This window comes from Protopterus annectens, chromosome 11.part0 (genome assembly GCF_019279795.1).
Source record: "Protopterus annectens isolate FY-2018-M chromosome 11.part0, PAN1.0, whole genome shotgun sequence".
NCBI classification, from domain to species: Eukaryota; Metazoa; Chordata; order Ceratodontiformes; family Protopteridae; genus Protopterus; species Protopterus annectens.
In genome coordinates this window covers 300875523-300893094 of record NC_056745.1, presented here as the reverse complement: position 1 = coordinate 300893094, position 17572 = coordinate 300875523, and the positions used below count along the sequence as shown (strand labels likewise).

Genomic DNA, 17572 nt, shown 5'->3' with positions numbered 1-17572 from the left:
TTTCAATTCTGTTGAAGCAGCAGGTTTGAAAGGAGGTAAGGTTAATTATTTTATTTTAATTCAGGTCCCAGGCTGGCGTGGGAAGCCTTCTGGGAGGTCTGATATTAGAAGCCCCTCTGAGGAATTGTTTAATCTAAGGATGAGAGAAGAGGGGTAAGGTCTGAATCATAATGAGTTGAAATGGCTGAGGCATGAATTCTAATAGAAGAGAAGAAGCAGCCACTTTTGAGCAATTCAGCTAGGTAACCCAAGACAAGAAGGATGGAAGGATGTGAGGTACTGGCCACTATGGACTGGGTCCAGAAGCAGAATCTTTTCCATTTCCCTGCGTAAGATTTTCTGGTGCTGGGCCTTCATGCCTCTGTGATAATATCTAGGACCCATTTGCTTAACAGGGACTCCTTGTTAGCTTTTAAGGTATATGCCATGCTGAAAGATTGAGAGTCTGCAAGTCTGGGTGCAGTATCTCCCCCCTCACCTAGGTCAAGAGGTCTGAGATCAGGAGAAGCTGCATGGGGGGCTGTAAGGTCAGGCTGTGCACTAAAGGGTCCCAATGATGTCTGGGCCAGTCTGGAGCAATGAGGATGGCCTTTGGTCTCTTATCTTATTTTGATCAGTACCTTGGGAATAAAAGGCAGAGGAGGGAATGTGTACACAAAGAGGGATTTTCCAGGGGAAGGTCAAGGCATCCACCTTCCATGCTAGGAGGCGATACTCCCTGGGACAGAACTTTTGCAGCTGGTTGTTGTGGTGCGAAACAAAGAGATCCACCTCCAGAGTCCCCCACTACTGAATGATTTGCAGAAAGATTTCCCTGTGGAGCTGCCATTTGTGGGGGTCCAGTAAGTTTCTGCTTAGGTGGTCTGCCAGGGTGGTGTTGACCCCTAGTAGGTATTGGGCAAGTAGGCGTAGACCAATGGCGGCGGCTGTCAGGCAAAGGTTCATGGCTAGTCGGCACAGAAGGTAAGATTGGGTCCCCCCGTTTGTTGATATACCTCATTAGTGTGGTGTTGTCTGTTTTTATAAGGAGGACCCCTGGGCTGAGATGGGATTTGAAGGATGTCAGAGCCTTTTGTACTGACATCACTTCTTTTGGATTAATGTGTAAGTGAAGATGCTGGCCATCCCAAAGACCTTGGTTGCACCTGCCTGCTAGGTGAGCACCCCAAGCAATGTCTGAGGAGTCAGTGGTGATGGTCTGGCTGGTAGGGCGGAGAATGAAGGGAAGACCCTTGTTCTTGGCACAGGCCTCTGCCCACCAGAGAAACTCGACCATTATACATGGGATCAGAGGGAGAGAGGTCTCTAGAGACTGAAAGTGCTGGCACCAAAGGTTCTTTAGATACCAATGAAGTTTTCTCATGTGAAGCCTGACCAGAGGAATTAGAAGGATGCAAGATGCCATGTATCTCAAGGCTTGCAGTATTGATTGCACCTCGCAGTGAGGTGACTTCTGGAAGCCAGCTGGGTAAAGTAGAGAGGCGGGGAGCTCTGCTTTTCTGGGGATAGGAAGGCCATTTGGGATGCTGCATCTAGCACAGGTCCCAAGAAAATGATCTTCCTGGTGGGGGGTTGCTTAAACGATTTCTTCTCGTTGATGATGAGCCCTAGAGAAGTTAGGAGGGATTGGATAAAGAAAAGGTCCTGGAGCAGCTTTTCTTTGCACTGTGCCTGAATGAGGCAGTCATACAGGTAAGGGTAAATCTGTATATTTCTCTGTCTGCAAAATGCTATGGTCGGGCCTAAGCATTTGGTGAATACTCTGGGTGCAGTAGATAAGCCAAAGGGCAGCACAGAGTACTAAAAGTGTTGTGATCCTGCTCTGAAGCGCAGGAATTTCCTGCAGGATTCCCTTATGCGGATATGGAGGTAGGCATCCTTTAGGTCTAAGGTCACTAGCCAGTCATTTTTTGTTAGCATATGCAGCAGCTACTGCAAAGTTAGCATTCTGAATCTGGGGACCACCAGGGAAGTGTTCAGAATGGCTAGATCCAGGATGGTGCACCAAGTGCCCTCTTTTCTGGGAACAAGGAATAGTCTGGAATGAAAGCCTTTGCCTGTTTGATCTGAGGGGAGAGATTCTACTGCCCACTGGGATATGACAGTTTGGACCTGTTTCAATGTCTCTGCCCACTGATTTGGAGGTAAGTCTGAGTACCCTCTTGGAATTGGGAGTTCGCAGAAAGAGAATTTGTATCTCTGAAAAATGATCTTTAAGACCCATTGGTCCTTTGTTACAGAAAGTCAATTTTTTTTGAAGAGGGAGAGCCTTCCTTCTAGTTTTTGGTGAGTGAAGGGAGGGCACAGGGGGGAGGGGGAGTCATTGTGAGTTTTTGCCAAAGAAGGGTGGCTTAGAACTCCCTGCATTTGGGTCAGAAAAGGTCCACTGTTTGCTTCTCTGCTGGCCCTTGGATAGGGGCCTGTATAGTCTGTCCCTGCAGGGCTTGCCTTGGCCCCGTCTGCTAGGTGCAGGAAGGACCAGTGCTTAGAGTGAAAGTTCCTGCTGAACCTGGGATGTTAAAACTGAAAGAAATATTTTACTGTTTGCATAGATTTTGCTTTGTCTTCCATTTTTAAGCACCTCTTCTGCTTTTACTCCAAACAAGAACTCCTTAGCCAGGGGTGCATCAATACGTTTAGACTTGACATGATCAGGGAGAGGTTGCTCCTTCAGCCATGCATGTTCTCCTAATGACAGATCCTGTCACTGCTGTCTTGCTAGAGGCTTCTAGGGCATCATATCTACAGTGTAATGAGTGTTTGGCCACTTGGCAAGCAGAGTGGAGTAAATCTGCTAACTCTTTTGAATTGGTACAGGCAGGAAAGCTAGAAATCTTTTGTTTTAATAGTTCCAAAGTGTGTTGCTGATATTTTAACATATGAAATTGACAACTGAGTGCTCTGACACAGTTAAGGTTGCAGAGGTGTATACTTTTTTACTTCATCTGTCCAGAGCTCTGGAGTCCTTGCCAGAAGGAATAGGATTTTTGGCAGAACTAGTCTTGGCTCCCTTAAGTCCCTGTGTAATGACTTCTGGGTCTGCAGCAGGATTTCTGTACTGGTATTTTGTGGGAATGCGGTACTCTCTAATACCAGTCAGATTTACTGGGAGCAGGTGGGAGGGCGTCAGGGGCTAAGCTGGATTCATGGAAAACATCATCCACCACTTCTAAAATGGGGGGGTAGCCAGGATTCTGTGCTGGGGCAGGTCCAGAAACTCTAAGTCTTTTCTTAGACTGGGGAAAGTCCTGACATTCCCACTGTAAATGTTCCTGGAGAGTGTAAAGAGTTTCCCCAAAGGAAAGGTCCTCTGGAGGGGAGGCAAAAGAGATGGAGTTCTCTGCATCTCAATCCTCATAAGCAGTCAGAGGTAAGCTGTTCTTCCTCAAAAACTGAATAGTCGGATTCCTCAGAATCCTGTTCTGTCATAATTTCTGGAGAAGGGTGCCTTTTCCTTTTAGAAGTTGTAGCCTGACTACCCGGGATAAGGGAAATGAGATCCTCTGCCATTTTAAGCATTTGTGCTTGGTGTGGTGGAGCAAGAGCAAGATGGTGGCTAGAAGCAGATTTTCTAGGAGTGGCCTGGCTTCTAGGCCTGAGAGAATCCATCAGTCTGAGAGAAACGGTAGTCGGATGAGAAGACGTCTGTTTCTGTCTAGATTCGGTAGTGCAAAAGGCCTCCTCGGAAGCCGGTGTCTCTGTCGTGACTCCAGACCCAACCAAGGCAGAGACAGCCAAAGGCTCGGAAGACGAAGAAGATTTCTGTGGCATACCAGACTCTGAAAGGCTCTCAGTAGAGGCCTGCATAGATATCAAATCAGACAGGGGCTGCGAAAGCACCTCACTGAATTCAAGAGAACTGACTATGTGCTTAGCTGTAGCGTCATCGGAAGGCTTAGTCTTGTGTGGTCTTGTCTCTATCTTTATCTCTGCTTTTTTGGAATGTCCATGGATTGTTGGCTGATGGGACACCACATCAGAATGCAGAACATGAAAATAACTGTCTACAATAACAGCTCTATGGCGTATGGTTCTCGCATTAAAGTGGGCACAGAACCGGCAACGGGTGACGTCGTGGTCTGGGCCTAATCAAGTGACGCAGTAAAAATGTAAGTCTCAGTGTGGGATCTGCTTTCCAGAGGTGAGAAAATTGTCAACTTTTTTGGACATCGGTTAGTGCAAGAAAAAAATGTCCCCAATTTTCAGCTGAAATTCAAACTCTGGTAGCGACCGACCAGCACTTGTGCGAACTGCTTCTTCTATGGGCTCCACTGCAAGAAAGACAGATGTAATGACGTTGGCTGCCTTGCTTTATAGCACTGACAACCTGACTGCAGCCGATGCAGAAAAACATTGACTCTGGTATTCGGGCCTGCAGACTGCTACCACAGCAGGGATAACCCATAGGTTATGACTGCAACACTGAAACACGAAGAACATCTGCTTTACTGTATATAATATGCAGTTTATATCATGAAATGTTTTATACAAATACTAGCAAGTACTTTTCCTCCTTTTCTTGTTCTTCTAAACATTAATGACAAAGTGGGCTATATGCTTCACAGTCCACCCACAAGTTTAACAAAGTCTAATCTTTTTCAGCCATTTTTTCATGCAAAGCCATATTTCACAAAAGTGAATGATGCTTTATAGTCTCCCAATTACTCACTAATTTCAATGTTGCTGGTCTTCTTCCTGTTCATTTACATCTCCCAAAACCAGTCACTTGTCCAAGGTACTCTTGATTCTTCTAGTCAACTCTCATGCTTTTTTCTCTCTCTCAAGCATTTTTCTTTGGAATACTGGAAAAGGTTTCACTGGCAAAGTCTCTCAATGAGCTTTAGTGTTACATGAATGAGAAGCAGAGTCCCCTTCTGTTTGCTAGTTCACTTTTTGTTGGATACACTTTTTTCATAATTTCCTCGTTAGCCTGTTCTGCATCCAAAACTGTGATTGATCCTCCAGGAAAAAATATTCTGAAGACAGATGGATACAGCAGCTTGAATCTCACATATGCCTCTCGACATTCTCTGACTGCTGGAGTACATTTGCTTTTCTTCTGTCTAGTGTAGTGAATAATCTTTTTTCACAAACACACTGTCTCCAATTTTTAATAACGTTTCCCTTCTTCCACAGTTTTGTCAGGATCAGCTCTTTGTGCTGGAATGATTGCATATTTACTAATACATGCTTGGTTGCTTTCTCATAACCAGGTTTGGAGCAAACACTTGATGTGCCCTTTCAATTAATAAATCCTGCTGTGGAACAGCAGTCTAGTTGCTCATTTGTGATTTTGTAAAGTTAACACAGTCTGCTCTTTCCAGTTTCTCTGGTAGTGCAGAAAATATCAGGTTTTCTCTCTGTGCACTGTCTTTTAACTTTGCTCTTGTTTGAAAGAGCTTTTCTTGAAAATTCTCATACTCATCCAGCATTTTCTTCATTTCACCAACTACTTTTTGCAGTTTTATCAGTTCTTCTAAATAGCTAGTTAAAACTTTCATTTTTTCCAGTCCTTTGTTATTTGAGTTGATATACTCCTTCAATGTTTCATTTGTTTTAATCACTTCTGAGTACAACTGATTTATTTTTTTTCCTTTACATTACTGAAAGCCATCTTTTGTACCAAAGCTGAAGCTGGAACTGCTTTTTGCTGATCTGCTATAGAATTTTTCTCAGCCAAAGTTTTTTTCTTCACCTTTTCTGGTTGAGTTTCTTTCAGGTTATCTGAATTTCTTCTTGGCTGGATTCCAAACAGCGCACTTACTAGACAGTAAAAGAATTTTACTCAAGCTGACAATATCTCTGGCCCTTATTTCTCATTTTTTCTCACAGAGGGAAAGTTGAAATTAAGCTATTGCTCATTGAACAGCTGTCTTTGAAGTCCATCCTCACTTGTGTAATGCTGAGGTTAGATAATGCTGAAATCCCCAATCACCACGTGGACATTAAAAAAAAAAAATCAAGCAAGAAAGTGACTGACAATAACATAATACAATATAATGGCTGAAAGATTAGCCTCTATAACTCTAGCTATATAGGATTTGTAGGGTCTTACACAGGATTTTGTTCATCTTCACAGTATGTACTCCTCTCAAGGACAAGGCCCTTGAACTTAAACAGTCTAATTTTACGGCTACTCATATGCTAATACATTACACTGTAATTAAGAGCCCAGTGACGATCCAAATTCTGTCTGTAGGACTTTGCTCTCTGTAAATTCTAGGTCTGTAACTGCTGCATCACTACTAGGTTAATCAGTTTCTTAAACAAATATGTTTGCAGAAGTGGTTGCTACTGGATGGTTCTTAATACATGACACCCCAAAGAACAGAATCTCCTTTACTGACACCTACGGCAAAGCATGTAACTAGTACCTTATTTAATTCTTCACTTGCACTGCAGTTCTGTTGTCCACTCCAGTGAGATCAATGATTCTAGTATCCACTTCCTATGTACTACTGTTTTCCTTTGAATTTTCACCAGCTAAATTTGATTACAATTCACACTCGTATTCAGAGCAACTTTAAGAAAATTTCATAACTAGTTTAAAGTTCCTATGCTATTCTTGAAAACAAACAAGAGTTTAATGTGACTTTCCTGGCTAAGAAAAACTAAATAAGCAAAATGACATTGATTAAATAATGTCACTTTCCCGGCTAAGAAAAATTAAATAAACACAATGACATTAGTTAAAAAATCCAGATGCAACTATCCTTTAAGTCTTGCTTATACTTTCTAAGTATATACCCCTCTGTTCCTAAGACTGAAATCAATGTAACTTGCAATTTTGTATGAGGCAACTATGATCACTCGCTTCCTATGTACTCATCACTTGCAATGAAAATTAATGTATAACTTACCGGCTTCATTACGGCAGTTGTCACACATCTTGTTACATTTTGTGGAATCCCATACTTCGTCAAAATGTTGTGCTATAAGAACACGCCGACACCTTCCAAGTATACAGAGAAAAAAAAAAGTTTAGTGCACCTATATTTCTGAGAATGAAGCATTTATTAACTAGAAAACATTTTACTGTTTTCAAACTAAAAACATAAAATAGCATACGCTACTTTTCACCCAACAAGAAGGCAAAGTATGAGAATGAAATGTTCATTTACAATAGACTAGTATCAGAGTCTTTACAAACCAAGAAAAGCAGCCAAAGTACTAGGGAAACCAAATATCTGGGTAGTGGAGACATGGCCAGACTGACATATGCTGAATACTGTTGTTGCTCGTCTGGTCAGGATAAAACAGATGAACATTCGTGGGTTCTGTTCAAGCAGTTTTATTACACACAAACACATCAGAATTGAGGCTTTGTAACTTAAACTTAAATAAACTTATAAACAGACGGACTACTGCATTCATACATGTTAACACTCTGGCTGTTCTCTCAAAATGGCACTGCTGCCTGTGCTTGCTCAGTATTTACACGCATGTGCTACATCTGGAAATGCTTCTTAAAGGTACATAGACACTCTCTGATCTACATCCTCCCTCTTTGAGAAATGATTCATATATGAAATGACAGTATTCAATGATATGCAATTTACAGAAATGATCTTGCAATCATACAGAACTAATTATCTGACATGTAATCATACAAAATTAGACATATAGAAAACGATGTCCACTTTGCTGTGCATTTTACACTAGGTCTGGAAATACGACCTGGTCGTGTAACATAAAAGTCAAACTTGGACCTAGCAACAGGGATTGCCTTCAAGGAATGTTCAACTTTGGGGACATCTGGGACATCATCAGGAACAGGAATGGATACTGCGACACGTTCTTCGGTACAAACACTGTCAACGTTGCTCTGAGATTTAGAGTCTGTATCACAGGTACGATGCTGCAATACAGTTTCTGATGCAGGAAGATGATGTCTGCGGTTTCTCCTATACTCTGTACTTTTAGATTCCACTAAGTAGGATCTCAGCTCGGTACATATACCTCTCGCTTAACCAATTTGACCAAAGCCTTTCACCGTTTGCATCCTCACGGTCTCTCCTTCTTTTAACAGGTGAAGAAATCTACTCATTTTATCATAGCTGGACTACTGAGAATAATGCTTTTTAAAAAGTTGGGCTTTGATTGTTCTGATGTTTTCGGCAATAGGCACCAACAAACTAGAATTGATAGTTGTTCTGGTTTGCCTAGATAAAAGTGTCTGAGCAGGCAAGCCAAGTAAGTTGTCACGGGGTATATTTCTGAGACTGAGTAAATTCAAGTAGATATCGGTATTGTCACACTTTGGCCTTTCTAGTAATTGCTTTGCACTCTGTACTGCACGTTCAGCAAGGCCGTTTGACTGAGGATATTCAGGACTGGTAGTAACATGGATAAAGTAGCAAATCTCTGAAACAATTGACTGGTAAACTGAGAATCATTGTCAGAAATAACTTTGTGTGGTCCACCATGGACTAAGAAATAACATCAGCACTGGACTTTAGGTTACGTAGCAAACTGATCTCAAACCAGTTCAAATAAGAGTCTACCAACACTAAGTAATGTTGACTGTTCCACTCAAATATGTCAGTTGCTACTGTTGACCAAGATAGTTCGAGAATTTGGCTTAGCTACAGTGGCTCTTTTTGCAAATGTAGCTTAGTACTGTTGCACATTGAACAAGAAGAAAGCACATTATCAATGTCTTTTGCTAGAGAAGGCCAAAATACTAATCCTCTTCCCCTTCTTTTGGTAAAATCAAAACCTGGGTGGCCACAATATAAAATCTGAATGTATTCACGCTGTAAGAAGTTGGAACAACTTCTGGACCTTTGAAAATGATCCCATCTTTCATCAGCATCTCATCTCTGTATGGAAAGTGAGGTTGTACTTCTGGCGGTACAAAGGACAGCTTTGACAGATATCCTACATTGATGAAGTAGTTGAGCTTCTGCAAAATTGGACCAGTCTTTGTATAATCTCTTAGCTCATCAAGTCACGTGGTAGAAAATTACGCATTTCCATGACATAAAAGTCAAAATCCTCTGCATCAAGCTGTTCTGTGAAATTTCTGGGTGATCTGGATAAGGTATCAGCCAGATAAAGAAGTTTATCCTTTGTATAGACTATTTTTAAATTGCAGTTTTGCAATTTGGAGCATCATTCTTTGTAGTCTTGCTGGAGTAGAATGCATATGTTTCTTTAAAATAGTAACTAGAGGTTGATAGTCAGTTTCTATCTGGATTGCTCGGCCATGAATATAATCATGGAACTTCGAACATGCGAACACAATTGCCAAAAGTTCCTTCTCAATTTGAGCATACTGCATCTCAGTTTGGGTAAGAGTTCTAGATGCATAGGTAACAGGTCTGCAGTCTTGAAGAATAACTGCACCAAGACCGAACTTTGAAGCATCACAGGAAAGAATTACTGTTTTGTGGACATCATAGTATCTTAATGTAGGTGGGTTATCAATTTGCTATTTGAGGTTGTCAAATCCTCTCTGGTGTTGTTCTAATCATGAGCATGCAACATTTTTTCATGTCAGTTCTCTCAAAGGTGCTGATAACTCACTAAAGTCAGGAATAAATTTGCCCAAATAGTTAACCATACCAAAAAATGCTGTAAGGCTTGGACACTGTCTGGAATTGGCATCTGGAGCTGGCTGCTTGTTTAGAAGGATCTGGTCGTAAGCCTGAACTGGTAAATAAATTACCTACACAAGTAACTTCTGGTAGTTTGAATATACACTTCAGAGAATTGTGCTTTAAATTCACTTCATACGCTCTGTCCAGATCTTTCCCGAGGTTTCTGTCATGCTCTGCTTCACCATTACCTCCAACTAGTAAATCCATTAACTATAATTGCGCATGGGTAGCCTGAAAAAATTTGCTCCACTGCACAATGAAAGACTTCACTGGGAGAATGTATTCCAAAAGCCATCTTGAGGAATGTGCATCTGTCAAATGGGGTACTGAATGTAGTCAGTAGTGAAGATTTGTGATCAAGCATTACTTGCCAAAATTAATTCTTTGCATCTAAGATAGAAAAAACAGTGGCATTTGGCATGAGGGTTGCAATCTCCTCAACTGTACGCATAGGATGATGAGGTCTTTTTAATGCCTTGTTCAAGTCTCTTGGGTCAATGCATATTCTGATTTCATCTGAATTTTTCTCATGAGCAGCTACTATGGAAGGCATCCACTCAGTTGGTTCTGTGACTGGACAAATCACACCTTGCTGCACCATTTTGTCTAACTGGACCTTGACCTTGTCCTGCATAGCTACTGGAAGTCTATTTGCTGGTCTGACCACTAGACTGACCTCTGGGTCTACTTTCATGGAGTACACAACTGGAAGCCTGCCTAGCTTATCATCAAAAACATCAGCATTCACTGAGAAAATAGTATCACTGAAGCTGGAACTGGGACACGTGCTTACATGATGTCCTTCTTTGGTAAAAGAAAGCAGTTTCATTCTCAAACTGCCACTGAGACTAATAATGACTACACAGGTCTTCAGACTACATAAAAGTGCAAGCTGTAACGGTTTCCAGCTGAACAGCATGAAAGCATTACTGAGCCCTCAGTTTAAATCTCTTCACCTCCATAAGCAACCAGCTTCACACAATTGACCCCATTAAGTTGCTCACCACCCAGTGTCTACTTTGAGCTCTGTGGGTCTACCATTGATCAAGACAATACAAAATACTTATTCTTTGCCAACAAGTATACTGCATTAACCTTTTCACCGACCACTGATACACCATTTACATAGAAAGTAGGGTTGCAGCTCTCTATATGATTAACTTGCTTTTTTGAGTGACCTTTCTTAGTAACTGAATGAGGCTGACTTGATTTACAAAACTTTTGACAATGACTCCATTTTTTTTACACTTGTGGCATTGCTGACCAAATGCTAAGCACGTCTCTCTTTTAGACTCATGATTGGCTTCACAACTATGACAGTTAACAATAAGACTTGACTTGGGGTTTGCGGACTCACTCAATGTATTGAGCAAGCTCTTTTCCTTGCCACACCTACAGGGGTTGCTGCTGCCATGTGCTTAGGCCTATTCTTGCTTGTCACGTGCTGCATGCTCTCTATGTTTGCTCTAGAGGCTGCTGAAACCATGCTTTTATCACTTGTAAGCAGGGTTGCCAGATTTCTGATGGGCCAGATAGGGACAAAAAAAAAAAAAAAGGTCTTTCACACTAAGTGAAGACCAAAAAAAACAGAAGTAGCTCTGTTTTGCGATTTTTTTTTTTGATTGGCTAGTATACCGGCATATGGGCCAATAAAAAAAAAACAAAAACAAAGCAGAGGCTATTTAGCCGGGATTTTAACTGGCAGAGCGGGACTCGGGTTAGGGCTGCTGATCCCGGGACAGTCCCGCTCAAATAGGGACGTCTGCCAACCCTGCTTGTAAGCCTACTTGTGTGCCTTTCTGTGAGCTCATGGAATTTGACAAATCTCTATGGCTTTGCTTAATGTTAATTCACCGTCATGAAGCAAAATCTTTCTCACTGCAGCACTGTTAACACCACACACAAGCCTGTCCTTTATTAACTCATCTTTCAAGTCACGAAATCTGCACGTTTTAGCTTTGTTTCTCAAGTCAGTGATATAAGCTGCAAAAGTTTCACCTGCCTTATGGTCTCCTGTATAAAATAAGTGCCTCTGTAATGTAATATTTGTCTGGGGGGGGGGGGGGGGGTGCACATTTCTCTAAATTTATGTTTTAAGCACTCGGGGGGTCTTCCCTTGATTCAGCTGGTACTACAATATGACAGTTTGCCCCTCTCCTGCATATACTTCTGCTGCATACACAAATAAATGCTCTCTTTCAATAGCTTCTGACCCACCTAAGTTAAGCAAAATGAATGCCCTCGTATGTGCATCTTTGCCAGAAAAAGATGCTTGTATGAAAATATTGTATTCCTGCTTGAATACTCTCCAATTTTCTGCTATATTATGATCAAACACAAATGGACTTGGTCTGCAAAACGCCTCTGTCATACTAAACACATAGTAGTGAAGGTCCTTGAAATCATGTATGAACATGCACACAAATATATATGCCAGAACTTTATGTCAGCACTTGTAATTATGCCCAATAGCACAACAAGCTCTTTGAAATAACTGCACTTTGCTGAACAAGTCTCTGTAGCATAAAAACACTTTGAAATCACTGTACTTTATGAAACCACTATTTATCAATGTAAGAAATAGTTTGAAATAACTATACTTTACAAATAAACTGTACACAGCAGAAGAAGCTCAGGGAAAGAAACACAGACAAATGCACTTTGCAAATCAACTGTATACAGCATACAAACCTAAACAGCTGTACTTTGCGAAATAACTTTGCACAGTGTAAGAAACACTTTGAAATATTGGCTTTCTGCAAATAAATGCACAAAGCACAAGAAACTTTTTGAAATGGCTGTACTTTGACTGTACTTGGCAATATAACTGTACTTTGCACACAGCATACCCTTTGAAATAACTGCACCGTAATAAAGCACACACTCTGCAAACACTTTGCACACTCGGAGATACTTCAAACTCTAGTTATGCTTTGAATGGCTTTGGTCAATGGGAAATAGTAGTTTGTTCCCAAACACAGTCTTTTACTAAAAAACATGCAGTCGCCTTGCTCATTAGGCTTAATCTGCCCTTTTATTGTACTCGTTCTTCCCTTTTAATCTCTAATCATGCTCATTATACTTTTCTTGTGCCCGTTTTACTCTAAACATGCTCGTTATGCAAACCAAAAGTAATTCTGAGCCCCATATGAATGGTTTTGCTAGTTTTATCAAATACCACTGTTTCGAACATTATGTTTAATTAGTAATGGGGTTTGTGCCTTTCTTTTGCTTAATAATAACGTTTGTGCTACCCGTTAGATTAATAATGCATTTTGTGCCTTATAAACGCTCCATTTCATTTTCTTTGCCAAGTAAATCATTTGTGCAGTTTTCTTTACCTTTAGCTTGTTTCTGGCCCTTTTCCATTGGTCTGTGCTCAGTTTCACTCAACCTGGTTACTCTGTCTTCACCTTTAACTCTGAAGCTCATGGCTTGTGGACATAGCTCTTCTAATCCCTGTTCTGACACCATGGTGCTCATTTGGTCAAGATAAAACAGACGAACATTCGTGGGATCTGTTCAAGCAGCTTTATTACAAACACATCAGAAATTAGGCTTTGTAACTTAACCTTAAATAAACTTATAAACAGACTGACTACTGTACTCATACATGTTGAAATTCTGGCTGTTCTCTCAAAATGGCACTGTTGCCTGCACATGCTCAGTACTTATATGCATGCATATATGCACATTTTACATCTAGAAATGCTTCTTAAAGGTGCATACACATGCTGTGATCTACAACCGTGAAGTAAAACTACTGCATTCTGATAAAATACTTTGCCAAATCTGCATATTTATATGTCTGGTGATGGGTGCAGAGATCTCGTACTCCTTAAAACACAGGCTTAGAAAAAACTTTGGGTATTTCTGATTACTGCATGTAAGCAAATAACTAGCTATCTACATCATTTCATAATGCTGATGGTGGTTACAATATACTTATACTACAAAAAGCATAAAAAATCTTCCTTCATCAAATCTCAGACTATATATATATATATATATATATATATATCCAAGCAGGGAAAAGGAGCTTTTTACAGGTGCTGTGGCTATTGATCCGAAGTAAGCTTTCCATCTTGTCACTTAATTCCTATAAAGCTTGAGAAGTCATGTTTTAATAAACAACCACTGGTCTGGTACAGTAACTATCTGAATTCCATTACCTTTCAATTCTATGTTCTACACTTTTGTCATGATGGCTATCTTTATTTCTGGTGTTCCTCAAGTCTCACTCTTTGACTCTTTTTTTAATTTCACTTTTCGTAAGTGAACTCACACTTGGTATTAAGGGGCTGTGCACCACCATTTTGAAATGATGACTAGATTCTTCTTATCAAGACTGATAATGCAGTTTAATATGATCTTAAGGAGGATTTCACGAAGTTAGGCACTGGACCGACTGCTATGGATAAAATATGAACACTAAACATATTCTACAGTATTGCTTGGAACTTGCAAAGCCTTCTTAATTTTTCTCTATGGCATCTAGAAAATTTCATAAGTAGACTGTCACACACATTTAGGTATCTGGCATTACCAGATATTCAGTTATCACTAAAAAATAATTAGAAATAAAGTCTTACTGTAACTAAAAAGAGGTGCAGAGACTTAACTAAATTAAAGCACAGGCTAGAAATTCCATAAGTGAAAAAGACATTCTTATTTCTAAAGATATACCTCACTGCTAATTGCCTTGGGCTCATTTACATTTATTTATTTTCATGTGTTTTAGCATTTATTAACCGTGTATTTACTCCACAGACACTTTCCAGCCATTACCCTTGCCACAAGGTCAAGGTACACACAAAATCACAGCCAATAAATCACATGTTTTGGGAGGTGGAAAGAAGATGGAGTATCCAGAGAAAATCCATGCAGACAAGTTGAGAACACACAAACTCCCATAATACCATGCTACTTTAAGTTGCCCTTAGAATGTGCAAAGTAATATCTCTGTCTGAGCTGAAGGACCATCAATGTCCCACATTAAAAAGCTAACTGGTTTCTTATTACAGACAGAACCATTCTTCTGGGTACCATGGTTTTTAGATTTCTTGAATGAGAATTCTGTGTACTTTTGGCACAAAGGCTTAAAAGTACAGACCTTCTAAAATACTTCTGGATCACAGCATGAAGATGTCTTCACCTTCAGGACTGGTATGCAGAATTACTTCTCAGTTATCCCTAGGGCAATATCTTCTGTACTTCCTAGTTTCTTTCTAAATATATTTTGCCTTTAATGCCTCAGAATGCTCTCAATTAACATCATTAACCACTGCAGAGTTTTGTGTTGTTGGTGAACTGAATTTGTTGCTATGAATTATACTCAATCCACTTCGAGTTCCTCTTCTCCCCCTCACATTTTTTTCTTTTTTTGTTTTCTTGTGACATCTTAACATTAATTTTTATCAGCTTAGAGATTTTATGTACTTATCAAAATGCTAAATCAGCCTGGAGCATTCAATATTTGTCAGCTTGTTAGATTCATTTTGCTGCATACACTCAAGCTTAGCACACAACATTTTCCCAGGTTACCTTTGCATCTCCTCTTCCCACAATAACTAGCACCATTCTCCTCCATTGTTCAGTTTGTTCCCACTGCTAAACACATTTTGTTAGCTTCTAAATGGACCCGGGTTATAAATTTAAAAGAAAAAGCTTAAAAAATCATTTTAAATTAGAATCTTGCTTCACAGATGTCATGAGTACAGGGTGGTGTCTTTTTTTGGTTCATTTCTCACACTTTTAAGATTTTTGCAATTCATATTTTAGACACAGTCTCCCTCTGTTTAGGTATTCCTGCCCTTTAGCTTTCTGTACTCCTGTTAATGCTCGAGTCATGTTTAGCCATCATAACTCCTACCTCCTAGGAAATGTGAATGTAGCAAGAAAACACGCAAGTCACTGTAACTGTGTTTATGGTCTATACCCTCAGCATGAATCAGAACCTTGTGATTTTTACATAAAATTTAATGAGGCCACAATAAGAAGGTGAAAGAAGCCACTTTACACGTATGAGTTACAAATGTATGTTAAAGCAAAGTCATTCTGGTATGCTAAACATCTTTTGACCAGTAGTTATTCGGCTACCATTTCATACTTATGCTGAAGAAATGTTTGTTTCAAAGCTGATAGCTTTCAAGATCTTGCTTGTATTGAGTCTTCTGTAAGAATGTTAGAAATTGAAAGTCCTAAGATTTTTACATTTGGATAAGACAAAGTGGCTCCAATCTGAAAACTTTGTTCTATGCAGTGTAGTAAAGATCCTGAATAATTAAGATGGGTTATTGTAAAGATTCTAAATCTGGATTTATTTATTACTTTTCAAAACTTTAAATTTTTTTTAAAGAAGAGATGAGTGAGTATTCACCGTAACAGATAATTTTTAAGATATCCCACTACACTGTCGGTTAGGTTTTCTTTTTATGGGGTCTTTAATGGATAGTTAAATTTATTGCGCCTGTACAAGGAGGTGGGCCTAGTCACAGCTTCCCAAATTCTCAACTCCCAAAAAACATGGGAATATTAGACACACGCTGACTAAACAACTGCAGTTTTGGTGAATACAAAATCTCTAAAACCAATTGCTTAAACTACTCTCACTGAACCTCAAAGTCCTACTTTTTTTTTGCAGGAGGGTAAACTCCTCTTCACCCCTCATGTAGGAAGAAGCTACCAAACCTGAAGTGGCACAACAATAGAGAAACATCAGAACTACACTATCAAAGAAAAGTAATACCGGCAAACAGTTCAGTCTTTCTACCTTCACTAAAACTGTGATCAATGGCTAGACAGGAATCAAGAGCATCACATCTACAGCAAAGAAATGCAACAAAAGAGAGAAAATTACAATTTCTACTATTCACAACTTGAATAGTTGAGACAAAATGAGCTGCTCCACTGAAGAGTCATGGTACAAAACAGAAGGAATATCCAAGGAAAGAGAACCACAGACTCACCACGATATTCTTAAAGTTTTGTAAAACAGCTTTATTGGAGGTAAGCGCTTTCGCGTATCAAAAGGATACGCTTCTTCAGACCATGAATTAAAATGAAGCTGCAGCTTCCTTTTTATACAAAACAAAGCATCACCATAATCATTTCAAGTACCAATTGGCAATCAATCAACCAATTAGTGGATTAACATAATTAGTAGCATAAAAACCTTTGATGCAGTGTATTGCACAAAGCATTCACTGCTAGCATATAAAACCAAGGATGTTTCATTTAGCAAATATCAAACAAGTGAATAGTTTCTTTAAAAATTATGAATATAAATAAAGTATATACATTGAATTTCAGCCTTATAATATGAACTGTATTCATCTAACTGAATAAATAAATAAATATAAATGAATAAATGATTAGGTGAATACATTTTAAATATAATCAACAAAATCAATAGAAATCTATAGAAATCTAAATGTATATATATATATTTATAGTTCATGATAAAATCTGAACACAGCTTTGTACTTTAAATGAATACTTAAGGCAAAATCGCATAAAAATATATAAATAAATAAATCAAAAAGATGCGAAATTCTATTCATCATATGATGTCGTGTGTTAAATTAAGTAAGAACAGAAACAAAATTCAAGCTGAATATATTAAATTTAAATTTATCTACGGGATTTCAGATGAGATCTGAGTGTTATGTAATTATTAAGACCAGGTAAAGAATGTCCCCTTAGTTTGAAGATCCACTGTAGTTCTTTCTGTTCAAGCAATAACATATGGTCACCACCTCTAAAATTCTGCTTAATAATCTGCAATACTCTAAATACAAAAGAATGATCACGATGTGATTTAATATGCCTAGCTAAGGCATTCAACTCATTTCCATGCTCAATATCGTACAAATGACTATATATCCTATTTTTTAGCTTTCTCTTTGTCATCCCAATATAAAAAGCAGAACATGCTGTACATGTAGCTAAATAAATCAATCCTGAAGTGT

General features: G+C 39.3%; 1 protein-coding gene across 1 annotated transcript in view; it reads right to left on the bottom strand.

Annotated features, from left to right (window-relative positions):
* RECQL (RecQ like helicase) overlaps positions 1-17572 on the bottom strand; it is a 608801-nt gene that overhangs the window by 159247 nt on the left and 431982 nt on the right. Inside the window, exon 13 of the mRNA XM_044087808.1 lies at positions 6861-6952. Coding sequence (XP_043943743.1) covers positions 6861-6952 — 92 coding nt within the window. The remainder of the gene's footprint in view (positions 1-6860; positions 6953-17572) is intronic.